The following is a 26,916-nucleotide window of genomic DNA, read 5'->3' on the forward strand; positions in this document are numbered from 1 at the left end:
AAGCACAGGAAAGGAAAATGGGTCATTTTTTTGTTCAGAATCTTACTTGAGGAAAAAAAAAAATGATCAAGGAAAAGATTTGGATAAAAATCTGCAAATTCAGGATAAATGTATGAAAACATATGAAAATGTGATTATACAATGGACCAGTATAGCTTTTCAACATTTTGTTGTAAGAATCCCAAGAATGTAAGTGTATGATCTTCGTATACCACCTAGAATCGAGACAAATACATGAAGTTATGAGTCATGCCATTTTCAGTTTTAAAATCTCTCACATAGTTTCTTCAGTGATTCTTTTTTGCAACAGTGTGTTATGATCCTCATTATTTGGATAAATAATTTGAATAATAAGTCAGCTTGTGACCTACCCAAATAAATCTTGATTCCTAATAAAGTGTTTTTCATTATACCAAATGCCAGCTATATAAGAGGAGATTAAAAGTACTAAGAACTCTAAGTACCCTATTGATTATCATATGCTACCCATAGGTCAGGCATGGTGGCACACACCTGTAATCTCAGCACTTTGGGAGGCCGAGGGGGATGGATCACTTGAGGTCAGGAGTTCCAGACCAGGCTTACCAAGATGGTGAAACCTCATCTCTACCAAAAATACAAAAAAATTGCCAGATATGGTGGTGCGTACTGGTAGTCTCAGCTACTCAGGAGGCTGAGGCAGGAGAATCGCTTGAACTCGGGGGGCAGAGGTTGCAGTAAGCTGAGATTGCACCACTGCACTCCAGCCTTGGTGGCAAAGATAAACTCCATCTGAACAAAAAAGAAAAAGAAAAGCTAAGCATGGACTTAATTTCTCTGAGGTTTAAAGCTGCAAAGAGTTGCTCTTCATGAAGTAGGTGGGATCTCAGTTGGGCAGTGAAATGTGAGTGGGGTTTGGTCAGTTGGTGGAGGTTGCAGGAAGATTATTTACATAGGTGAAAAGTAAACACAATCAGGTATCTAGGAAAGAGAATGAGAGATTCAGAGTACATGAGACCAGTTTAAGCTATAACACAAGGAGGGTAGGATTCATGTAGAAGAGTTGTAGGAAATATTGCCGATGTAATGTTTTGTACTGAAACATTTCTGTGAATTGGTGACAGATTTTTTTTTCTAGTAAGTAAACTATTACCCCGGATATTCATCTTGCTATGTAACTGGCTGAGAAACAGGGGAGTAACAGTAAAGAAACTGTTTTAGAATAAATCTGGTGACAGCGGAAGAGAATATGAGACACACTGTGCTCACAGAGCCTAGAAGAGTGTGACAGTGGTTGAGGGCCACGCCGTCATCTTAGAGTGAAGTGAGGAGAACCTATGTTGGTTTGGTAGTCCTGGGAGTGGAAGGAGGAATGACATGTGAAAGCTCATTGGAGGCAGAATCAAAATGGCTTGGTCTTCATAGTCAACTATTAAGTGAGGAGGAGGAGTTATTGGCTGACTTAGGAAGAAGTAAAAAATGTGAAATACCAACAAAACACCAAGCTTGCAATTTTAGTCAGGGTAAAGCTTAACCGTTGTGTGATTCTAGATAGATTATTGAGCAGTTTTGTTCCATTTATTTTATATCCCATATCTTTGAGCTATGATCCTATTTCTTTATTTCTTGACATACCCAAACATTTTTGAAACGATTGTGATACAGTTTTTATATGAGTCACACCCTTTTAAGTGTACATTTCAGTAGTTTTTTTTAGCATATTCAGAGTTATGCAGCCATTACCACTACCTAATTTCAGAACCTTTTCTTCTCTCCAGAAAGAAACCCTGTACCCATTAGCAGTCACTCCCTATACACATTTCCCCCACCATTGATCCTGGCAATGTCTGATCTAATTTCTGTCTCTGTAGATTTGCCTATCCTGGACATTTCATATAAATAGAATCATACAAAATGTGGCATTTTGTGACTGACTTTTCTTTAAAGTGATTATAAAGCAAATGCCTGAAGAGGCTAAGCTTAGGAGAGTGCTTGCTGTGCAACTTTGACAACTGATTTTTTTTTAAGTTGAAAATATTACTGTGTCTGTATATGTGACATATTATCCTTAGATGACCCTTGCTTCAATTATTCAAATTTTTTCCCCTAGTATTCTTGAACTGTCTCAATATTCAGTAGGATCCCTTTGGAGACAAAGAGCAGTAAGAATTTGGAACACATATTGACAAAATGAATGTAATTTAATACAGTAGTAGAGTCAACCACTTTTAGGTGTCGATGCTGCTGGAAGTATGTATTAAGGAAAAGTTTACTTATCTTACTTTTTGTGAAGGTACTAGAACTACTTCTGTCTTCTGTTTAGATTTCAACAAACATTTGCATAGCTATTATGTGGTTGTACAAATGTACTTTCTTTTGACCTGAAAATGCAAAATCTTCTTTTCTTCCCACTATCTGAGACTCTGCAACTTTAAAGGAAGAGTGGGGTACTTTAAAGGAAAGGTGGTGATGGTTGGATAATGGGTAACAATGTCTACCATATGCTTCCTTTTGCCAAAACAAGTTCCTGTCTACCATCAGCATTTCCAAAATTTGAAAATTAAGTGTTGTGTTAACTCATTAACTAATGAATAGACTTTGAGCAGTTGTGGAATCAAAATTTCAGTGAGTACCTGGATGTTCTAATTCTGTTAAATCAATGAGTACACATTATGTGAAATATCCTCTTAGCCCAGTGGCAGATTTAAGGAGTGAGAGATCAATTTCTATGTTTCAGAAATCAAATACACAAAGAATAAAAATTTTTAATCCCATGATTCTTTGCCTGAGTTTAGTTTTTTGGAGAGTTTTTCTTTTAGATTTTCTTTCCTTTCCATTAAACTTTCACTTTGAAAGGTCCCAGGGTTTGGTCAAAGCAAGTGGGAAAGCCACTTGCTTGGATTCTCCAGGGCAAAGGAGTTAAAGAGGACTTCTTTCCCTCATTTTGTTATTGAATAATGTCATGATAACAATTATTAAGCTGAATGGTCTACAGTAGAAGTTTTTAGATGCCTTCTCTGCAAAACAATTTGGTTTGTCAATGCAAGGATGCCTTTGGTTAGCTGAAATGGAAGATGTGCAGGCTAGAGTGGTCTTGGCAAGTCTTCTGGGGGGAAATACAGCATTTGGAAGGGTAGGAAGCAAAAGGAATCTTAGGCAAGGGAAAGGTGTGGCCAGAGCCCCAGAGGAGAGAACAGTTTGTGGTGGACTTGGTGTCCACGTAGATCCAATCAGTGTCTTAGCTTTTGTGTTTTCAAAATTACCACAGTTTTTGTTCTAAAACTATCTTTCCTTTGATTTTATTTTAGGCATGCTATCTGTGTATTTTGAAATTTAAAATAACATTAAAGGAGAAATGAAATGATTTTGTTTGAGAAAGAGTTAAAAGGTTAAAACATCTTGATCTAAATAATTTTCTTTCTTTCTTTTTTTTTCTTTTTTTGAGATAGAGTCTCGCTCTGTCACCCAGGCTACAGTGCAGTGGCACAATCTCAGCTCACTGCAAGCTCCACCTCCCGGGTTCACTCCATTCTTCTGCCTCAGCCTCCCAAGTAGCTGGGACTACAGGCGCCCGCCACCTCACCTGGCTAGTTTTTTGTACTTTTTAGTAGAAACGGGGTTTCACCTTGTTAGCCAGGATGGTCTTGATCTCCTGACCTTGTGATCCGCCCATCTCGGCCTCCCAAAGTGCTGGGATTACAGGCTTGAGCCACCACGCCTGGCCAATAATTTTCTAATGGGAGATTTGGTACATCCCCAGAAGTTGTCTTTGGTTCAGAGAACAGTCTTCAGGCTTAGAAAGGACTTGAGGAGTCCCACAGAGGAGCCACATGCTGTGAACCATTTGATTCTCACAACAGAATGGATAAAAATAATTTGAACCATGAAACCATGCAGATGTTCATATTTTGGATAGGGTAAGGTCAGTGCCATTGTCAGAGGAAAAACCCTTGGCCATCACAGGATGGGAGAGAAAGTTTCCGTCGTAAAGAATACTCAAATATCATTGAAGGAAACGGGTTCTTCTGCCCTTATTCTTTGGATTATTTAGGGCCAAGTTCTTAGTTTTTGACATCATCAAAATTTCAAAGTATTCTGTTCTAGGAGCCATTTCAAACAATTAACTAGAATTTCAGAGGAATTACATGAGAGTAATACCATTAGAATTTTTAAATTATCCATAGTCCTATATCCCTAACAAGTATGTTCATGCTTGCATATTCTCTTCTTATCTTTACTTTGTGTGTACTTTCTTAATAATGGCACATAGAAATTGTTTAAGCAGGAATAATTCTCAAGATAATTTTATATGTTTCCTTTTTTCTTTTTAAGGTATATATTGGGTGAAGGAGCATTATGTATGGAACCTCTCACAAAACAGGTGATTATTTTCTTATAATACTCAGTTTTCACACGCAATAGAGTGTTTTGATTATGTAAGTTAGATGGTAAGTAGAAGGTTCTCTTAAAGACATTTTAGTGGGTTTTTTGTTGTTGCTGTTGTTTTTTCTTCATAGCTCCTACTTTCAAGAATGAAAAAGGTATCCCAGCACTTTGGGAGGCTAAGGTGGATGGATCACGAGGTCAGGAGATCGAGACCATCCTGGCTAACACGGTGAAACCGCGTCTCTACTAAAAAAATAGAAAAAAAATTAGCTGGGCGTGATGGCAGACTCCTGTAGTCCCAGTAGTAGAGTCAACCACTTTTAGGCAGCCCCCCGTACTTGGGAGGCTGAGGCAGGAGAGTGGCATGAACCCGGGAGACAGAGCTTGCAGTGAGCTGAGATGGTACCACTGCACTCCAGCCTGGGCAACTGAGTGAGACTCCGTCTCAAAATAAATAAATAAATAAATAAAATAAAAAAGGTAAACCAGTAAAATGACATTGTACTTGGTGCTGAATCTATGCTAGGATAGGCATTAAGAGTGACCTTTATTTAAGGTTCTAATTTGCTCATGTTGGGCACTTAGAACATCCGTTTGTTGTTTTTTGTGAGATTCTGGAAATGTTCCAATTTTACTGTTTCCCCTTGACTCCAGACTTTGTAACACTGGTCTGCTGCTGTTAAGTTATATGCCATTTTGTTAGGGCTTCTCAAGTGGGAATCAGGAATGCTGCTGTGTTCTAGAGATGTTTTGTTCTTCCTGTAGGGCTGAAGCAGTGCCTACTCCATAGAATCAGTCATCATGCAAATAAATGCCACCTGAGTCAAAGGCAAAGCCAACGTGCAGCTTGGAGCAAAGAAAGTACTTCTATTAAGAATTTTACATAAACCGTAAGATACATTTTATATTACTTTGTGAGCCTACTTCCTGTCTTAATTCTTTCCGAGAGAATTCATTTCATTTTCATTTGATTTGTTTTCTCTTTGTTACAAAGATGATCTATAGAAAATATAGAAGTATAAGAAAATTAAAGATACTGACTAATAATCACTTAATGATTTAGTATCTGATTGTTTAGTCTTTGTTATATTTACTGTAGACAAACATGTCTACAGTTGTAAATTTATTATTGGTATGTATACCCTAGTAAAAGTTATATGTACTTTGAAGTTTTGCAAAGTTCATGTTATAGAATTAATTCCTGATGAACTTTTATGTGCTAGACACTAGTCTTTTTATTTATTTATTTTTACTTTTTTTCCCCTCTGTGCCTATGCTTACCAAGTCTTTTTATTTTTTACTTCTCACTAGCTCTTTCAATCCTCTTAATAACTTAAAAAGAGGGTATTACTAATATCTGCATTTTATGGATGAGGCAACTGAAGGCAGGTAACTTGTCCAAGGTCACAGGTGGCAGAGCAAGGATTGGAATGAGACAGCCTGACTGCCCTAGGCCCTACCAAGAAGAGCTGAGAGCAAGCCATGGGGCAGAAGGATGTTGGTCAGGCTGGTTTTCTGTTTAGTTAACATGAAATGCAGGCTGTAACCTTAATTCTAGGACATTACAGAGAAAGCCTTCCAAAGGCAGAGGTTTTCTTTTTACCATGACCATGACTTTTTAGCAAAAATATGATTTTGTTTAAAGGCAACATGGTGTTCTAAGAAGCTTCCACTCACACTCTTGTGGAGGGAATGGTAGTTGAACTAAATAGTGAAATGCTGCAGCACATGGCCTTTAGGCAGCTTCTGACCTATTTCTATGGTCAGGAAAGACACCTATCTTTCCCTGCTGCCCACAGCCTCCAGCTATTCACCTTCAGAATTTCCTAGTCTGTGATCACATTCCGATGAGAGATCTGCTTTGTTTTTTCCAGGGTAGCAGGAAGTGAGTCACCACCTGTACTAAGCAGTCTAGTCTTCTGTGTATAAATGAGCAAGGTTGGGGAGCCAAATTTGAGAACCTTGTGTAATCCTGAGATTCTCCAAGAGAATCCAAGAGCATGTCAGGATTATGCATGGTGGTAAAGTGGTCTCATGTTAGTTGTATCCACAGCTCTCATCAGAAGCAGACACAGATATTTTTTGTAGGAAAGCATCTCTAACTTAAGCCTGTAGGATTCCCGAAGATTAAAAGCAGGCAACTATGAATTCAGTCAAATCATAGCATTCAAGTAGTCTCAACCCAACATATTTGAGAATTGTCAGAAACAATGAATAATATGTTTCCCAAAGACTGTAGGTTTTGGAATTATCAGATACAGAACACAGACTTCAAATATTAGAATGGTGAGAAAATAGTTACATGTGAAACCTAATATAGAAGAAAGATGGACTCATAAAATTGAGCAACCAGTAAGACCACCAGGAATGATGAGGAGGACCTGAAAAGAAAATGGATGAAATAGAACTTACAGAAATAAAATATATAGCTGAGTATGGTGGCTCACACCTGTAATCCCAGCACTCTTTGGGAGGCTGAGGTGGGAGGATGGTATGAGCCCAGGAGTTGGAGACAAGCCTGGGCAACATGGTGAACTCATTTCTATAAAAAATACCCCACCACCACCAAAAAAAAAAAAAAAAAAAGCTGGGTATGGGGCGTGTGCCTATAGTTCTAGCTAGTCAGGAGGCTGAGGTGGGAGGATCACTTGAGCGCAGGAGGCCAAGGCTACAGGTACATGCCACTGCAGTCCAGCCTGGGTGACAGACTGAGACTCCATCTCAGAATGAAATGACATAAAGAAATAAAAAATGTAATTGTTGAAATAAACTCAGTGGATGGATTAGACATCAGAAGAAAGAATTAATTGGTTAGACAATTACCTCCCAAAAGTAAGTCAGTATGTTACACAGAGAGACATGAGGATAGATGACAGGGCAGAAGTTGGTGGGGTTGTGCAGGGAGGGAGATCAGAATGAGGTCTAAAATATGTCTTAGTGGAATCCCAGGAGGAGATATTAAAATTATATTAGAAAGTGAGAGAAATAGAAGTTCTAAAGGTGATAGAAGGAAGTCCACATCAATCAGTCACAACAAATGTAAATGGACTAAAGTTACCAGTTAGACAGATAGAACTAATAAAACACTATCCAGCTGTTTTAATCCATCGTATTTAAAATATGAGGATATGAGAAGATTGAAAGATTTTATAAAGGAGAGAGAGTGATAAAGATATGCCAGTATACATTAATCAAAAACAAGTGATGGAGCTTCAGTATCAAACAAAAAAGGATTTTAGAACAGAAAGTGTTAGTAAGGACTCGATGCTAAAAGGCTGTTAATTAGGAGGATGTAGCAATTTTCATATTTTATGTACCTGTCAAAATAGCCTCAAAATACAGAAGAAAAACTGATAAAACCACAGGGAGAAACTGACAAGTCTGCCATTGTATTTGGAGATTTCACCATACCCTGCTTACCATAAGTAAGTTACACAGAATGCCCACATGTAGATTTGAATAACCACTGAATAAACATGGTGTAATGGGCAAATATAGACCTTTGTACCCAATAATTAGATGTTCTATATTATTATCAAGCATATGTGGACTGTGGGAGAAATATTAATTGTATATTTATAAAGCAAATCAGAAGATTTAAAAACTATTGGTACCATCCACACCATATAATTTATAATTTAAATATGAAGCAATTGATGTTAGAAGGCAATAATAAAGAGATTAACAAAAAGCTACATGAATTTGGAAATTAAACACCCTTGTAATTCATGGTTTAAAAAACTCAATGCAGTTTTAGAATGCTTAGAATTGAACCATAGTTAAAATATGAAACTTCTATCTATTCCTCTCTCTCTCTCCCTCCCACTTCCTTTCTGGAACATTCAAGAAGCTAATCTTTTTCAATGAAGAACACCCCAAATACTGAAAAGTAGAAAAAAGTACAGATGGCATTCTTTGATCTTAGTTAAATCTATAAGTTAGTAACAAAACCAGAAAACAAATGCTGATTTGTGGAATTTTTAAATTCATGCAAGTAACCCTTGGATCAAGAAGGATTTGAAATTAAAACTGCCAAATATGCAGAGAATAGCAATAATGCGATCGTTACTGATTAGAGACTAGAGGAGAGCTCAGAGGAATGTTCATTGCCTTAAAATCCTTATGTCATTAAGAAAATAATGAAAATGAATGAAGCCTCTAACTCATTCTTAGAAAGGACAATCAAAAAACCTGATGGAAAGCAGAATGGGGAAATTATTAAAGACATAAAGTAGAAATCAGTGAGTTAGAAGAATAGAAAGGGCTAAATCCCCAGTACAGTAAAGCCTCTGCAGAAACATTTCTTTAAACTGGGCTTTGAGTACTTTGCTACTGATAATTAGAATAGAAAAAGCCAACATTCTTATTTTCTCCTCATGTTTTGGGTGGCGGGCTGTAGGGTTTGGAAGTGACTCCTTCACAATCACTTGGAAGCTTCGGGGTATATGTACTTTCTCTATACAGTTTTTTCTAAATCTTTTGGTTTTGTCCTTTGTGTGAAAATATGGACTGATTAAAAAACACTTTTTCATTAATGTTAAGAAAGCATGTTACTACACATTTTATATCTTAGGTTTTTAACAGCATTATGGCAGATATTTACTATTTTAAAGAGTTCTTAGAAGTTCAAAAAACTACCCCGTAAAAAATGGTAGAAGTGGCCAGGCATAGTGGCTCATGCTTGTAATCCCAGCACTTTGGGAGGCTGAGTTGAGTGGATCACCTGAGGTCAGTAGTTTGAGACCAGCCTAGGCAACATGGTGAAACCCCATCTCTACTAAAAATAGAAAAAATTAGCTGGGCGTGGTAGCAGGCACCTGTAATCCCAGCTTCTGAGGAGGCTGAGGCATGAAAATCATTTGAACCAGGGAGGTGGAAGTCACGGTGAGCCAGGATCATGTCATCGCACTCCAGCCTGGGCAACAGAGTGAGACTCGGTCTCAAAAAGGAAAAAACCTCAATAAGCTTGTTAAGCAAATGGAAAACAACACTTACCTGTAATTAGAAGTTAACCAGAAGCTTTCAAAAATGTATTAGTTGACAAGGAAATCAAGAAAAAGAGGAAAATTATATATGTGATCCTTAATAGTAAAATATATCAAAACTAAGGTACAATTAGAAATAGAGGCATTTTCTAAATTAAATTCAAGGCTGCCAGATTAGAAGGACAACATCAATATGATACAATCTCTTTTCCATTAATGTTAAAAACTTCTACTATACTGACCTATAAATTTGTCCCACTGATGAAATAGAATCTGAAAATTGGGATATAGATACTGTGGGAAGAATGATAACATTGAACTTAATTATAGCAACAGTCTAGTCTCTGGACCAGGTCCAAGAAAACAAAACAGAAGCATACTCAACTAGGATTAACAAGTCATTTAGCAAGGGGTGAGAAGGCCTATTGTAATTGAGTAGTTCGGAAGCTTATCCACACCCAAATTTTTCAGATATTCTGATTTGTTAGGCCTGAGCCAAGGCCCCATTCTTATATTTTTGCTTGTTAACTTGCTATAGGTAATTCTGATATATACAAAGACTAAGAACAGTTCCTTGAACATAGTGACAACCTCTATCTGGAATAGTCCAAATCCCAATTACCCTGATTCCTACACCAACAGTTCCCAAACTGGTGTACTACAAAGCCTTGTGAAAGCTCCTTGAAAAAAAAAAATACACAATCATGGCCATATAAATTCACTGTTCTGAGAAGTCCTGTTGAATTTACCAAGCATTTCCCAAATTTATTTATTAATTTGTTACCTCTATTACATATATTTACTACATTTTTAACTTAGTAACTATTAATAACCCCAAACATAGAAACAATGCCCCAAGGATGTTCTGTGATGTTACTATTATTCTGTTGGAAATGTGCAGAAGAGTTATAACATATACTCCATTTATTTATTTATTTATTTAATGTTATTTATTTATTTATTTGAGATGGAGTCTTGTTCTGTCACCCAGGTTGGAATGCAGTGGGATAATCTTGGCTCCCTGCAACCTCCACATCCCAGGTTCAGGTGATTCTCCTGCCTCAGCCTCCTGAGGAGCTGGGACTACAGGTATGTGCCACCATGACTGGCTAATTTTTTGTAGTTTTAGTAGAGACAAAGTTTTACCATGTAGGCTGGTCTCGAACTCTTGACCTGAAATGATCCAGCCACCTCAGTCCCCCAAAGTGCTAGGATTACAGGCATGAGCCGCCATGCCCAGCCTTCCATAAGCATTTAAAGTCACTTCCAAAGGCACAATCAACAGACTTGCCAAAATTCAGAGGCAATATCTCTAGAGTCAGACCTGCCTTCAAATTCCAACTCCCCTCAACCCAAAGCCAATCAATTGTCCTACCAGAATAACATCAAATAGCAATTAGCATGTGGTCCTTGACTTCTTCAGATCAGCTCTACAAAGACGTATACTATTAACAGTGGAAATATTGTGAACTCAAATCTTTAACAGATAACATTAATCAAAAGCATTCTCATGGGAAAATTATTATATATAAAATATGTTCCTCACCAACCAAAGCCTCTGTAAAATTTCAGACTGATCTAATGACAATTTAACTTATTTTTTTAATGCATAATTATGTCAAATAAATGCCACTACAAAGGCCTGAATATAGTCTCTGAGTCTAAGGTCCTCCCCATCTCCTCCATTTCACATTTGATTGTACACATATTTGAGAGAACATCACTCATTATTTGTTTGGGGAGTATTATCAGATATTATCTGATATTTTGGATATTATCAAAAATAATTGATTGGAAGTCAATGGCACTATTTATACTAAAGAGTAGGATCCTCATTAGTAGATAGAGGCACATAGAAGTATAGTCATATTACATCTACGAAGTGTCAATATCAGGCAGCGGCTTCAAAGCCAAGGTGGTGGTTGGATGCAAAGCCAAAGTAGTGGTTGGAATTTTAATTGGCAAGGGAGGCAGATAGAGAGAAATGTAGATTCAATAATAATGTGAAGTCCGTGAAAGCCTGTGGCTATAAATAATGTTGAGCCATAGAGTCCATCAGAGATAGTAAAGGGGACCTGGAAATATTCAGAGACTTGTAGAAGGGTAAAGTAAATACCTAAGGTAGTTGTGATGGATAGTGCTTGAAGTATTTGCTGTTGACTACCTTCTGTCAGGCTGTGTACAACCTAGAAAGTTTCTTGAGGGCAAGAATCAAGTCTTTTACAGCTTCTAGCATGCCTCTGTGTACCCAACAGGTCATCAATAAATAATTTGTTACCCTACTTTGTCATAAAATATAGGACATACTTAGCTGTACAGCATGATGTGATTTGATCACACCCAGTCTATGAGTGGAGAATAACAGCACTGAATCCATTTAAAAACAACACTCCCTATTCTCTTTTCACCTTCATAGTATATTCGTTTGGTTTCTAGTAATGTTGGCTCTATCCATATGTTTTTAGATAATAGTACAACTTTTGTTGTGTCTAAGTAAAATTATACCAGGAATTTCATGGGGGAAAAGTTAATGCACTGCTCTTAGTTTTGATTAAGATTTTAGATGTTTGAAAATATAAATTCAGATATTGGACAATAAGAGTTTTATTTTGGAGGCTGGAGGAGATTGAAGTGTTGAGGTAAGACTGATAGGCTCCTTTGGCTACTTGTGTATGGGGGTGGGGAGAATATACAAGTTTACCAAAACTTGTAAATTCTCACAGTGCTTAGTTTTGTGACTGTACAAAAACTAGAATTGTTTTTCCTAGGTCTCAGTGGAGAAATGTAAGCTGTGAGTTTAGCATCCTGTTTACTGTGTTTTGGCCAGGGTTTTGCAGGCTTTTGTGGAGAAAATTATATTGCTTTCCTTATCCTGTTTGTAACATATTTGTATATCAATATGCTTCCTTGATTTTTACTATGGTAAAATTCTATCTTGCATATGGAGAAATAAGTCTATTAGAGTGAATTAAAAGAAATCTTTACTGTGAGGTGGCAGCCTTGTCTAATGGGCCGTATGTTTAAGCCTAACGTTAATACATCACACTAGAGCCCAGCGTAGTGGCGTGTGCCTGTAATTCCAGCCACTTGGGAGGCTGGGGCAGGAGGATTGCTTGAACCTAGGAGTTTCAGACCAGCCTGGGCTATATAATGAGACCCCATCTCAGTCAATCAACCCATCAATCATTTACACTGAAAAGACCAAGATCTTTCTTCCTCTTTTAGAATGTTTTTTCCCAGACATTCTAACAAATGTCTGGGTGACATTTCATTGTCTAAAACAATGAAAAGAGTTTACGACAGAGTTACAGCAGTTATCAGAGAAAAATCCTGGACAAATTGCAAGTCTATACCAGTTGTAAATTGTTCTGACTGCAGTTAAAATCCAATGTTATTTTTGTACAGTCTTTTTGGGTGTATCTGTGTTTAATAATAACTTGTTTGCAAATTTAGAGGACTGTAGCTATGATTTCTTCTTAGAGACCTTGACCCTGGGGGCTTACAGTTTAATGGAAGAGAGAACTAGAAACCAAGAATTCAACACAGAGAATGAGGTTCTGCAGTACAAGGTGTATACAAGGTGCAGAGAAGCGCTGGGGCACCATGTTCTGACCTCATCTTCTACTGCTCTAGACTTCCCAAGTTCCAGTTCCTGAACTTACCTGTTTTTTTCCACCATCTGGACCTCTCTCTGTAGGCACCATTCTCTCTCTTTGCAAACCTTTCCCACACCTTATGTGTCTGGTGAAGTTCTGTTTCTTCAAATGCTTCTTAAAGGCTGCCTGTAGCTCATCCAAATAATTGTCTTGTCTACATCCCTGTTCTTTCTTTATAAATAATTACAGTCAATTCTTATTATTTGCAGTAGTGATATTCTATAAAGTTACCTGGAACACTGAATTAGTCAAATACTGAGCCCTTGTTTCCAGGGTAAATATGTACATACATAAATATCTCACATAGGTTATAATCTTAATTCCTAAAAACAACTCATCCTGGTAGATTGAATTTTTTCTTTCCAAAAGAATAAGGGAAGTACAGAAGTGTTAAGTGATTTGCCTGAGGCTGCTCCACTAACAGGTGCCAGAGACAAGATTCAGACCCCATCCAGTTGGCCCCAGAGCCACAGCTTCTTGCACCACACTGCACTGCCCTCTACTGTCTCTGTCCTCGGGTCATCTTTGTATGAGAGCTGAAACAAGAAGACCGAGGGTCACCTTATTTGACCTTAGCTTGGGACATGTGCAAGGAGTGACAGAGTTTTCACTACATCCATGAATCACCTTGAAAGCTCCACAGGTATTAATTTGGGGATTACAAAGACATTTTAGCAAGTAAGCAAATTTGCAAATGTGGGATCCACAAATAGTGAGGGTCAACTGTATTTGTAAGCGACTGCTAGGGTCTGTTTCATGGTAATCCCTTCCCGCAAGAGTGTGGAATGTTTCTTTAGCTTCTTTGATAGTTTATTTATTTATTAAGTACTTACTATATACCAGACTCTGCTTTAATTTGTGGTGAACAAGCTAGAGATTAAGTCCTGCCCTGTGTATTTTATATTAGAGTAAGAAAGACAGATAGCTAAGTCTGGAGCTCAGGGGTGAGGCTCAGGTTGGAATTACAGATTCACTTGACCGAGGTGAAACCTGGTGTGCCCCCTCCTACTTCACATCCACAGACATACTTCCAGAACATTTCTGTTCTGTTGTTGTGTATAAAGTCATCCTTTTGAGCCTCTCTCCATTGATGCATGTCAACCTCTACTTGTCTTTTGTTGATTTTGAGGCCACTTACCTATGTAACTGACAGGATATTGAAGAAGAATCATACCAACCTGGTTCTGCTACCTAACAGCTGAGTTACATTGGTCAAGCTCTTGGACTTCTGAGCCTGTTTCCTAATTTCAAAAGTAGTGATGTGATGTGTTAGGCCCTGGTGGGTTGCAAGGAAGATAGTGTGGTTATTTGTTCTTATGGCTGTTTTCCATATTGGACCATGAGCTCTGTGAGGGCAGGGTCTACAGTTTCATATTTCTATGCTAGGCACTCAGTTCAGTGACTGATACACAGTAATAGAGGCACAAATGTTTCAAGAGTTGAGGAATTGTTAACTCTTACTGAAAGAATAGGAAGATATAAAGCCTTCTCAGAGAAGGTATTATTTAAGCTTTTTTCTTTTTTTTGAGATGAAGTCTCGCTCTGTCACCCAAGATGGAGTGCAATGGTGTGATCTCAGCTCCCTGCAACTTCTGCCTCTGAGGTTCAAGCGATTCTTCTGCCTCAGTCTACTGAGTAGCTGGGATTACAGGCATGAGCCACCATACCCAGCTATTTTTTGTATTTTTAGTAAAGACGAGGTTTCACCATGTTGGCCAGGCTAGTCTCAAACTATTGACCTCAGTGTTGTGCCCACCTTGGCCTCCCAAAGTGCTGGGATTACAGGCATGAGCCACCATGCCCAGCCTATTTAAGATGACTCTTTAAGGGTGAGTAGAAATTTTTCCAGGTGAATAAAACCTTGAGATATTATTCCAAGCAGAGACCAGTAGGTGCAAAGACACAGGGATATAGAAATGTTGAAGTTTACCAGACACTGCTAGATTAAAAAACAAAAAGGAAACTTTCAAAATCAAAAATTAAAATTAAAAATCATCTAAAATAGACTGAGAGTGGTGGCTCATGCCTGTAATTCCAGCACTTTGGCAAGCTGAGGCAGGCGGATCATGAGGTCAGGATATCAAGACCATCCTGGCTAACAAGGTGAAACCCTGTCTCTACTAAAAATACCAAAAAAAAAAAAAAAAAAACCATTAGCTGACTGTGGTGGTGGATGCCTGTAGTCTCAGCTACTGGAGAGGCTGAGGCAGAAGAATGGCATAAACCTAGGAGGCGGAGCTTGCAGTGAGCCGACATCATGCCACTGAACTCCAACCTGGGCAACAGAGCAAGACTCCATCTCAAAACAAACAAAAAATATCACCTAAAATAAAACCTATGAATGGGCTTGACCAGAGGTCACATCGCAATTGAGTTAACTATGACTGTAGACACTCAGTAATAGATGGAAATTTTAGGGAAAAAACATAACATTCTCAGGTTGTTGGCAGATTATCTGGAACAATTTACAAATATGGGCATTGAATTCTGGGAATAATTACACTGTAGTGATATTTCCTTCTGTGTGTATGAAGCACGTACGTGTTGCACACTTTTCAAGGTGCTGAAAATCAGACTCTTCTCGAGGAGCTCATGAGCAATCAAGGGAGATGGATGGGTGAGCAACTGATTATCATGTGACAAGTGAGGTAACAGAGATATGACTAAGATGCTATCTAAACAAGAAGAAAGGAATTATTCGTAATATATGGAGTGCTGGGGAAAGATTTCTCAAATGAAGCCAGCCGAGTGTGATGGCTCCCACTTGTAATACTGGCACTTTAGGAGGTGGAAGTGGGAGGATCCAGGAGGATCTAGGAGGTCAAGGCCAGCCTGGTCAACAGAGGAAAACCCTGCCTGTCTCTCTACTTGGAAAAAAAACAAATTTTTTAAAATGAAGTGATATTTGAGCACTCTGGAGCACCATACAAATATCGGACAGACTGAAGGAATGTATCCGGCTTAATTTAACATTTTTTGAAATTTTATATTGCAAAAATAGTACATATTCACTGTTTTGAAACTAGAAAGATTGATAGGCAAGGAAGGCTGTCTACGAAGCACTCCATAGATCCACCATACTGAGACAATGCTTAATGCTTTGATGGATTTATTGTACGCTTTCTATGCATAAGTATGTATTATATACATGCACGTGCATGGTTAAATAGAAATGTTTCTTCTTGGTGTGCTGTTTATCCATTTATTGTTATGAAGTAAATCCCCAAAGAGCACATTTGCTTTGCCCAAGGGAGTCTTTGGCTACATACTGCTGTATATAGTGAAAACTAAAAAAGGGGCTAACTTTTCAGCCATATGACCTTATGGTGATTCAAATAGAGGCTTCATCAAAGGCAGATTCAGAAATGAACTTGGTGTGTGTGGGTGGTTATGCTTGGCATTGTTTGTAATAGTATGATATGGATGACTTCAGTGTCCACCAACAGGAAACTGGTTAAGTAAACTGTGGTACATCCAAACAATGAATACTGTGCAGTTGTTAAGAAGAATGAGAAATACCTATGTACTCATGCAAAAGAACACATATATTGTGTGTGTTTTTAAAAAGGAACAAAGAATGGTATAGTATGTATTGTATGCTACTGTTTGTGTTGCTAGAAAAGAGTAGAATAAGAATATAAATGTGCATTTGCAAAGATAAATTCTGAAATGACATATAAGAAACCAATTAAAAGTGTTTGGCTGTGGAAGGAGAATAAGACTGTGAATGGGATTTTGCCACATACTTTTATAGATATATTTAAAATTTTCTGAACTATGTATTTGTACACATGACCCTTTTAAAAATAAGTGAATGAAGGAATAAGGAATGAAGTAGGATTATGACAAAGAGATAAGAACAAAGGATCTAAGGGGCTGCCCATCTTTTTGGTACCCAGTGAATATTAATACATAACAATAGCAGCAAAAATTGGAAGAGTGGCCCTAGGAGGGTAGGGAGTCAGCCTTTCCTTTGTCTTTTCCTCAATTTCATACATTAAAAAACACCTGAGAACAATAAAACAATTTGAAACAAAAATGTCTCCAGATCTCTTAAAGTAAAGGAGGATGGGGCAGCTTTATGTAGTGCACTTCCCAACAATGGGCTGATTTACCTCAAGAGGCAGGGATTCCAGCCTACATGGGATACGTACAGGAGAAAAAATAAGAAAAAGAAAAGAGATTTAAATACAAATACATGCAAATAACAATTCTCCCTGATTATAAAGGAAATCATTCTTTTTGTAATAATTTGGATGACAAATATTAGGAAAAATCTTTAATTTGTCACTCAAAGCATTCTGGTTTGTTGCTTTTTATATGTTTTTATGCATATAAACCTTTTAAAAAGTAGAATCATAATATATAGTCTTTTGTCACTTCGTATATTTTGAGTATATTTCTGTGGCAGTAAATATATCCTGGCATCATCATTTTTAATAGCTGGGTGTATATTAAGTTAACCATTGCCACCCCAGAGGTGAATTTTCTTTTTTTTTTTTTTTTTTTTTGACACGGAGTCTCACTCTGTCGCCCAGGCTGGAGTGCACTGGCTGGATCTCAGCTCACTGCAAGCTCCGCCTCTCAGGTTTATGCCATTCTCCTGCCTCAGCCTCCCGAGTAGCTGGGATTACAGACGCCCGCCACCTCGCCCGGCTAGCTTTTTGTATTTTTTAGTAGAGACGGGGTTTCACCGTGTTAGCCAGGATGGTCTCGATCTCCTGACCTTGTGATCCGCCCCTTTCGGCCTCCCAAAGTGCTGGGATTACAGGCTTGAGCCACCGCGCCTGGTCGAATTTTCTTATATATACATTTTAATGGACTCGAGCAAGCATTTTTGGACTGAATTCACAGAAATAGAATTTCTGGAGGAAAATAATTTTTAGGGTTTTTCATTGAAATTTTCAAATTATCCTCCAGGAAAAGTGACCCAGGTTATACTCCCACTAACAAGGACAGAGCTCCAGGTTCCCCCTTCCATTTATCATCTTTCCTGCCTTTATACAGAAAATCTCACTGTTTTCATGACAATTTTTTGATTTCTAGTGCTTTTGAATCTTTCTGTATGCCATTGGCCATTTTTATTCTTGTGAGAAGTGCCAGTTTCTCCATTGCCCATTATTAGTTGAAATTCATTTGTTTTTCTTTTCTTAATAATTTTAAAGATTTCTTTATAGACTAAGGATACAAACCTTTTATCTGTCATTGAGGTTACAAAAACTTTCTCCCAGTAAGTAATTTGTCATTTCATTTTTTCTTCCTTTATTTCCCTTCCCTTTTGTTTCCTCTCCTTTCTTTTCCTTCTCTCTCTTTCTTTCTTTCTTTCTCTCTCTCTCTCTCTCTCTCTTTCTTTCTTTCTTTCTTTCTTTCTTTCTTTCTTTCTTTCTTTCTTTCTTTCTTTCCTTTCCTTTCCTTTCCTTTCCTTTCCTCTGTCTTTCTCTTTCTTTCTTTCCCTGTCTCTCTCTTTCATCCTTTCCTTTCTTTCTCTTTCTTTGTTCCCTCTCTCCCTCCATCCCTTCCTCCTTCCTTCCTCCCTTCTTTTCTTCTATCTTTCATTTCTTTCTTTCTTTCACTAGCCAAGCTCCAAAGCCACTTTTCACTTAATTTTTATCCTGCCAAATTTGAAAGCCTTTTAACTGAGGGATTTCAGTGTAAACAGGAGCAGGAGAAAATGTAATTATCTTTTTTTTTTTTTTTTTTTTTGAGACGGAGTCTCGCTCTGTCGCCCAGGCTGGAGTGCAGTGGCGCGATCTCGGCTCACTGCAAGCTCCGCCTCCCGGGTTCACGCCATTCTCCTGCCTCAGCCTCCCGAGTAGCTGGGACTACAGGCGCCCACAACCGCGCCCGGCTAATTTTTTGTATTTTTAGTAGAGACGGGGTTTCACCGTGGTCTTGATCTCCTGACCTTGTGATCCGCCCGCCTCGGCCTCCCAAAGTGCTGGGATTACAGGCGTGAGCCACCGCGCCCGGCCGAAAATGTAATTATCTAAGTTTCCCTCTGTCACCCAGGCTGGAGTGCAGTGCCATAATCATAGCTACTGCAGCCTCGAACTCCTGCGCTCAAGCAATTTTCCCACCTCAGCCTGCAAAGTAGCTAGGACTACAGCTGTGTGCCACCACGCCCAGCTAATTTTTAAAATTTTTTGTGGAGACGTGAATTCGCTATGCTGCCCAGGTTAATCTTGAACTCCTGACTTCAAGTAATCCTCCCACCTTAGTTTGCCAAAGTGCTGGGATTACAGGCATGAACTACTGCTCCTAGTCGAGAGTTTAGTTTTGATTGCTAGTGGCATTCTTGGTATCTTTTCATATTTGAGGCTTTGGGGCTAAAGCTGAAGTATTGCGCTCACCATCCGAGGTTTACAGGACTTTTGTTTCAATGTTGAACAGGTGGAACTGTTTGGTCCTGCATCTTTGCAGGTATACAAAATGTGCCTACCAGGAATCTGCTTTATATCCATGGAAAGCAAGAAATAATACAGTAAAACTTTGCCTGGCTAGAGGCTTTGAAAGAATGGCGTATTCTGGTTTAATTCTATTAAATTGGAAGTATGAAGGTGAAAAAAACTCAAATTTCCTGTTGAATGCATTTGGAAATATAGCCAGTGATTCCACTTTTCTTCTCTAGTAAGGTTGGACATTCCAATCTACTTGGTGTTTTATGATAGAACTGCTAGTGTGCCTGAGTCTCACATTGTGAAGATACATTTTTCAAACTTGAGGTGTAAGAGGACGTAAATGGTTTTGTATGAGATCAGGCTGGATGAGAACTGACACTTGTAAATATATATTTTGGACTAAATCTCTGATTGCCACTTGTTTTCTAATTGAACTCATAAAAATAAAACACGTTGGATGGAGGGTGGGAGTAGGAAGGAGATTTATGTCTTTTAATTGCATGTCATTGTTGTATAACAAGGCAGAACATATGGTATCCCTGGCTTGGACCTACAGAAGGAAACATATTTTTCTGCCTGCTGTATGCCAGAGGTTCTTGAACACCTGGAGGGACTACTGCAGCACAGACTGCTGAGCCCTACTCCAGAGTTTCCGATTCACCAGGCCCAGGGTGGGACCTGAGAATGTGCACTTATAAAAAGATCTCAGGTGCTGCTGGTGCTGTTAGTCCATAGACTACATTTTGAAAACCACTCTTGTCTATTAATTGTAAACTGTAGAATTCTAGAAAAAAACTTAGTTTGGTCTGGGATAAGAAGCACACAGGTTATGGAGAAAATCATGAAAGATTCAACCCTTGATCTCAGCCTAGTGTGGAATTCAGGTAACAAGCAGTACACAGTGACATAATTCTCGGTTTTCATGATTGCAAATCATAGCCAAGTATCAAGTGAGAAATTCAGTTTCATTTGCAAGGCTCAGAGAGGTCAGGTGATCTAGAATACTGGGACTTGTATTTCTCTTAAACAAGTAGAGAGTTTTAAGTGCTTATTAAATTGAAAGCTTTGTGTTCTTCCTTATTTTGTGTTTTATTTTATTTTATTTCTTTTGAGATGGAGTCTTGCTCTGTTGCCCAGGCTGAAGTGCAGGGGCGTGAGCTTGGCTCACTGCAACCTCCGTCTCCTGGGTTCAGGTAATTCTCCTGCCTCAGCCGACCAAATAGCTGGGATTACAGGCACCCACCACCACGCCTGGCTAGTTTTTGTATTTTTAGTACAGACAGGGTTTCATCATGTTGGCCATGTTGGTCTTGAACTCCTGACCTCAGGCGATCCACCCACCTCAGCCTCCCAAAGTGATGGCATTACAGGTGTGAACCACCGCACCTGGCCCAAAAGCTTTGTGTTTTTAAAGATATTAGACATGTTTATCATTAAAAAAAAAATCTTCATAATGTAGGAGAATAAGAGAAATGTTCTTCCAAAAAAGAGAGATCATTGTGATTATTTTGTCTTATTGGAATGTTGGATACTATAGTCTACTTCCTTAATCATCAAGCATGCTATGAATTTTCCATTTTTATAGGATCTGTATCTCAGTTAAGGTGATACTGGTAATTCTTGTACTCCATTTGAAGATGAAAAATATAGTCCAAAATCATAGACTTTGCATAGAAGCTGGATAATGAAGACAGCTCTGAAGGAACGCATAGATGCACACACACAGACACACATATATATAAAGTATACACATGTATACATTTTTAAGTTTATTTTTTACAGTTTTAAAGCTTTTAAAGCTAAAGCCAGACCCTTGCCTCTCCCAGAGTGGGTGGCCCCTCCCCTCCTTCTGAGTAGAGCGGAGAGAGCAGTTGAATGGGCAGCTTTCCTTGTGATGCCACAGGTCCCTCTGGACACCCTGCCGCCTGGCCATGCTTCCTTTCCCTTTCATCTTTCTCACTGACCAATGGGCTTGGAGCATTAAGGCCACGCCCCTCTTCTGAGTTCTAGTGGGGCCCTGGTTACGCCTCCTCTGGCTCAGTTGCACAGCGGCCTGGTAGGTGACTGGAGGCATTCAGCCGTGCTCACTGGGATTTCGCTGATGTGACCCCAACCCCGCCTCCCTCCGCACCCCATGATGTCAGAAAAAACACGACAGGGAAAATTCACCACAGCCAAGAAAAAGGTAAAATGCACCAGGTCATAGCCCCCAACCCAACCACAGATCCTCTCCGATGACAAGACCATTGCCAGAGCCCATACTATTCCTCAGGCATACTGGAATGGGACCCCCAACACCAGCGACTCTGGGCTCCCCCCCACCAAATTCTTGTCAGTCAGCCCCACCCCTTCAGCAAGCAGCCCAATCCCTGCCCTTGCCTATCTTTACCCCAGGGTGACTTTGGGCGGGTGACTCCTGGGGCTCCCCGCTCCATACTTGGCCCTCACCTCCTGCTGCCCCAAGCCTGACCTTCCTGGGCTCTTCGGGCTTGCGTCTCCCAGGAACTGGGTACTCCATCCCCAGGCCCCACCGTTGCCAGTCATCCTTGGGTGACTTTAGGCTGGTGATGCCTGGGGCTCCCTACTGCGGACTCTGCCCTCCCCTCCTGCTGCCCCAAGCTCCACCTCCCTGGGCTCCTTGGGCTGGTGTCTCCAAGGACCTGGGTTGATCCCTGTGTTTCCCTCCCGCATCATGGAGTGGTGACTCGGGCATCATGCTGATGTGGTCCCCTCCCCTGGGTGGAATGGAATGTAGTGATGTCACAGTCCCCCTAGGAACTGCCATTGCTGCTACAAGACCAGCCATTGATCTTACAACCCAGTCCCATAAATTTTCTCACCCCATTTCTGGATCCTCTGGTCACAGCACAAATTTCCAGTTGGAAGGGGAATGGGGACTATGGGACCCAGGAGCAGGAGGTTTCAGGCCGCCTTACTCCCTTCACAGAGACATTGACAGTGGGAAACGCCTGCACTTCCCCTGTGTGCTCAAAACCTTGACAGTATCTCTGGGTGGCCATGGGAGAACGGGTTTGGTTTGGTTTTCTCCCAGGCTTCTACTTTGCGGAGAGACTTTAACATTCTTTTCTGAGTTCTCCACGGTTCTGGGACCAGACTGCCCTTCAGTCAGTGGTCTCTGAAGTGAGATTTGCTCATCTTCAGTGGAATAGCTCTTGGGAAGCTGAACTAGATAGCTTGACTCTTCCTCATATCATCTCAACCTGGGGTACTTTGAGTGCCACAGGATGAATGTGGGACATCTTTCTGAAGCATCAGTTTCCCTTGATTCTCTTCAGATCAAACATTAATGTCCTTAGGGATGACAGTCACATAGGTTTCTAAGCATATACCAGACTTCTCTCTGAAATCAGGCTTGGGTTGTCCTCTTTCTGAAAAATTCCCAGATTTAACAGAAAAGCTGCCTTCTGCCATGAGGACACATTGATATGAAAGTGTGAGAGGTACTGGTGCACTTCTTCACACTAACGGACATGTGAGGATGTATGACTCTAAACCACATGGCATACAGTTCCTGCCTGCTTCATGTTTACTGTTCTAACTCCGCCCCTGGTTTTGGTCCCTGGCAGCTGCTGATTCATGGCAAAACCCCAGAGCTTGGAGTCAGAAAACTGAGTTTAAGTTCCAGTATTGCCTTTTTCTTTTTTTCTTTTTCTTTTTTTTCTAACCATGATATCCCTCTCAGTCACTAAAGGATTGTGACAACACCTTGTACAGTTGGTGGTGGCATTAAATCAGATGGTGTAGAAGAGTATTTGGTCAAAACTGTGAAGGAGGGTGTGGCTGTAGGGGCTGATAGTTCTCATGAGTGTCACCGCTCCTCTTTCCCACAGTTAAAAGAATATTGGCAGAGGAAGAGCCCTGGCGTTCCAGCAGGAGCTAACAGGAAAAAGAAAATCAATGGCAGTAGCCCTGACACCGCCGCTTCTGGTGGTTACCGCTCACCTGGGGATGTGAGTCTTGGCTGGCCAGGCTCCTGGGGACAGGGGACCCAAGGGGCAGTAGAGGAGAATTGTTAAGATTGTGGATGGACTGTTGGGTACTGGTTAAGAATTCTGGGTTTGAATCCTGCCTAATGATTGATTAGGGATTCATTAAGATATGATTTAGGGCAAGCTGCTTGAGATCTTCGGGTCTCTCTTTTCAAATCTGTATAATAGAGATGAGATTTTTAAACATCTATTTGTGAAGTTTAAATGAGATTTGTTGTTGTTTTTCTGAGACTCCTTAGTACATGGCCTGCTGTAAACACCCAGGACACCCACGAAATGGTCATTGCTGTTTGATTTTTCTCATTCCCAGTCTCAAGGGGAAGCCAGGCCAATAAGAAGAGTTACTTGCCATCAGGCTGTCTCTTTAGGAGTCACTGAAAGGGCCCCAGGGTGGGATGGTGGGGAGATAAAAACCATGAGAGAAGTTGGCACAAAGGAGTTATGGGACAACTGGTCCAAGACAGGCAGAAAAGAAATGTTTGTCAGTTGATGGGGAAGAAAGGAAGTCAGAGGGCTTAGACACTGAGGGGGACAGAACATCTCCATGTGCACTCTCATCTCTTGTAGTCAGCAACAGGTGTCTACGGGGAGGGCCCTGTGTCATCTACTAACCTGAAAGATCTGCAGGTAAGAGGCCCTGGGCCGAGGTTCAGTGACCCTGCAGGCCAGCCCTCCAACCTCCTCCCACAGCAGGGGCTGGTTGCCCCTCTCCCAGCTGAGACAGCCCAGACACACCCCTCCCCAGCCCTAATGACTGTTCTCTGTACCCCTCCCCGCAATCCTCCTCCAACTCCTCCTCTCTGCATGCACCTCAGAGCCAGTACCAAGAACTAGCAGGAACCCCGGACTCAAAGCTCCGCAATAATCAGTCAACCCAGTGAAAACATCCATTCACTGGGAAGAGTCCAGTGGCGTCCTCTGATTCCACGCTGCCAAACCTGGACTCGTTTCCCCTTGAGGCCCTGAAGAAAGGGTCTAGGGGCCCCTGGTGCCAAGGGTAAATGGGGAGCTGGGGCACCCAGGCCTCACCTGGATGGACCCCAGAGCACAGACCGTGCAGCATGGCTCTTCTGCACTGCCCTCTTTGCTGACTCTCTCTTCTCCAGACACCCCTGCTCGACTCCTTGCCACACATGCCCTGGGGTTGTTGCCTCTCAGGGAAGCACTAGCCTGGCTGTTTGTCAGGGGCCTGTATTTCTGCCCTGACTCAGTCCCTAATTTGCTTTTTGAGTCTGGACAACCTTCTCTCCTCCTTGGGCTCCTGTTTCTGGACGAGGTAGAGAGTGTCAAAGGTCTCTGTTCGCTCTGGGAGTCCGAGATTTAAAGGCCCCTAGAATGGAAACCTCAGGGCCAAGGGCTCCTGTCTGTCCTTTTCTGTCTTCTATCTCTGCTGTGAAGAACCATACCTGGCCTGTAGGTGCTCAGCAGATGTTTGTTGAATGAACGCACCTTTCTAAATCACAAGCTGGCAGAACGGGGGGGCCTTTCTCAAACTCTGTCTCTAGAGGTTCAGCCCCTATCACCAGGGCCCTTTCGCCCTGTGCTTTGGGCAGGTTCACACATTGAAGGAGGAGAAGAAGCGTGAGATACATCGGGTACAGAAGCTTGGGAGGAGCTTGTTCAAACTCAAACACCAGAGGGGTAAGATGGGTCTGGCGTGACCTGGGAGCAGGACCGGCATCAGAGGGCTGTGGGGGTGGCTTAGAATGCCCCAGGGAGGTGGGTGGATGGAAGGGCTTTGAGGCAGAGGGAGAGAGGTCTGTGCCAGGAGACTGCAAGCCTTGTCATCTGCTTGAGCCTTGGTGTCCCCATCAGCAAAGAGGGAGGAGTGCCCATTGTCAGCCACCCACAGTGCTCTCCATTGAAAGTGGCTTGGAAGATTAGCTACCATCTGGGTGCGAGGAATCCTTAGCAGTGAGGCCAAGTTTGGGAAGCCTGAGAGGAGGAGCTCTGCACCAATGGGAGGATTTTTTTTTTTTTTTTTTTTTGAGAATCCAGAGACCCTTATTGTCTGCTTCCTTTCTCAGCTGAACCCCGGGCCCCAGATTCCCCAGGAGGGCCCTCTGAGGTGGAGCAGCTACAAGATGAGACCAAACACCTAAGGAAGGAGCTGGAGAGTCTGGGAAGACAGCTCCAGGCCGAGGTGGAAAACAATCAGATGTTGAGTCTCCTGAACAGGAGACAGGAGGAGAGGATACGTGAGCAGGAGGAGAGGATACGTGAGCAGGAGGAGAGGATACATGAGCAGGAGGAGAAGCTACATGAGCAGGAGGAGAGGCTATCTAGGCAGGAGGAGAGGATACATGAGCACGAGGAGAGGATACGGGAGCAGGAGTGGCTGCCAGAGCAGGAGAGGCTGTTGGAGCAGGTGGAGAAGCTATTGGAACAGGAGAGACGGGAGGAGGAGGAGGAGAAGCTGCTAGAGCATGAGAGGCTGCTGAACCAGGTAGAGAAGCTCCTGGAAGAGGAGAGGCTGCGGGAGGAGGAGAGGCTTCCAGAGCAGGAGAGGCTGTTGGAGCAGGTGGAGAAGCTATTGGAACAGGAGAGGTGGCAGGAGGAACAGGAGAGGCTGCTGGACCAGGGGAGGCTGCTGGACCAGGTGGAGGAACTGTTGGAACAGGAGAGGTTGCGGGAGCAGGATGAGAGACTGCGGGAGCAGGAGAGGCTGCTGGAGCAGGTGGAGAAGCTTTTGGAACGGGACAGGCAACAGGAGGAGCAGAAGAGGCTGCTGGAGGAGGAGCAGCTGCTGGACCAAGTGGAGGAGCTGCTGGAACAGGAGAGGCTGCGGGAGCAGGATCAGAGGCTGTGGGAGCAGGAGACACTGCGGGAGCTGGAGAGGCTGCGGGAGCTGGAGAGGATGCTGGAGCTGGGGTGGGAAGCCCTCTACGAGCAGCAGGCGGAGCCACACAGTAGCTTCGAGGAGCCGGTGGGTTGCCCCACCTGGGGAGCCTGCCCTCTTCCCTAGCCCTCCAGGCCTTTGTTTCCCCACCTGTAAAATGGGGTATTGTAGTCCTCACATGAAATGGTACTTCTAAAGGCACCTGTGAGCCAGAGCCCCGCTCTGATGGCTGTGGGAGAGAGGGGATGATTTTTCTAACCTGCCTCCACCCTTCCCGGTGCCATGGCAGGCAGACACCAAGTTCTGCGGTCTTCAGCTATAGCGGGTGGCCAATGATTGCTTCTCTCTGTCCAGAACAATGAGAACAAGAGCGCACTGCAGTTGGAGCCTCAAGTAAAGGAGCTGAAGACGCTGGGCGAGCTGAGAGACACGGTAACCTCTGACCCATCCAAGAAGGGCTGGGAGGCGGGCACCAGCCTCTGGGGAAGGGAGGCGCCAGGCCAGAGGCAGCTGCAACCTGGGGGCAGGTGACCCCAGCACTCTCCAGGGCAGTCCTATTACTGTTTCTTTCATCTTTCCCTCTGACTTTTAGAGGTGGGGAGCCCTGGGCTCCCCCCAGGTCTGGATATCATCATCCCAGCTAGAGGCATGGAGTCCCCCAGT

At 41.7% G+C, this 26,916-nt stretch overlaps 2 protein-coding genes across 6 annotated transcripts in view; both read left to right on the forward strand.

The window, feature by feature from the left end:
* LOC105464724 (golgin subfamily A member 6-like protein 4) overlaps positions 1–26,916 on the forward strand; it is a 173,607-nt gene that overhangs the window by 26,555 nt on the left and 120,136 nt on the right. The window lies entirely within an intron of this gene.
* LOC139364054 (golgin subfamily A member 6-like protein 4) lies at positions 21,453–26,784 on the forward strand. Its single transcript, XM_071099335.1, has 6 exons — positions 21,453–21,589; positions 23,256–23,375; positions 23,982–24,041; positions 24,968–25,055; positions 25,442–26,340; positions 26,608–26,784. Exons 1-6 carry the CDS (start codon positions 21,539–21,541, stop codon positions 26,782–26,784), a joined length of 1,395 nt encoding a protein of 464 aa, XP_070955436.1. The 5' UTR covers positions 21,453–21,538.

The sequence above is a fragment of the Macaca nemestrina genome, chromosome 7, assembly GCF_043159975.1.
Source record: "Macaca nemestrina isolate mMacNem1 chromosome 7, mMacNem.hap1, whole genome shotgun sequence".
In the NCBI taxonomy this organism is placed as follows: Eukaryota; Metazoa; Chordata; class Mammalia; order Primates; family Cercopithecidae; genus Macaca; species Macaca nemestrina.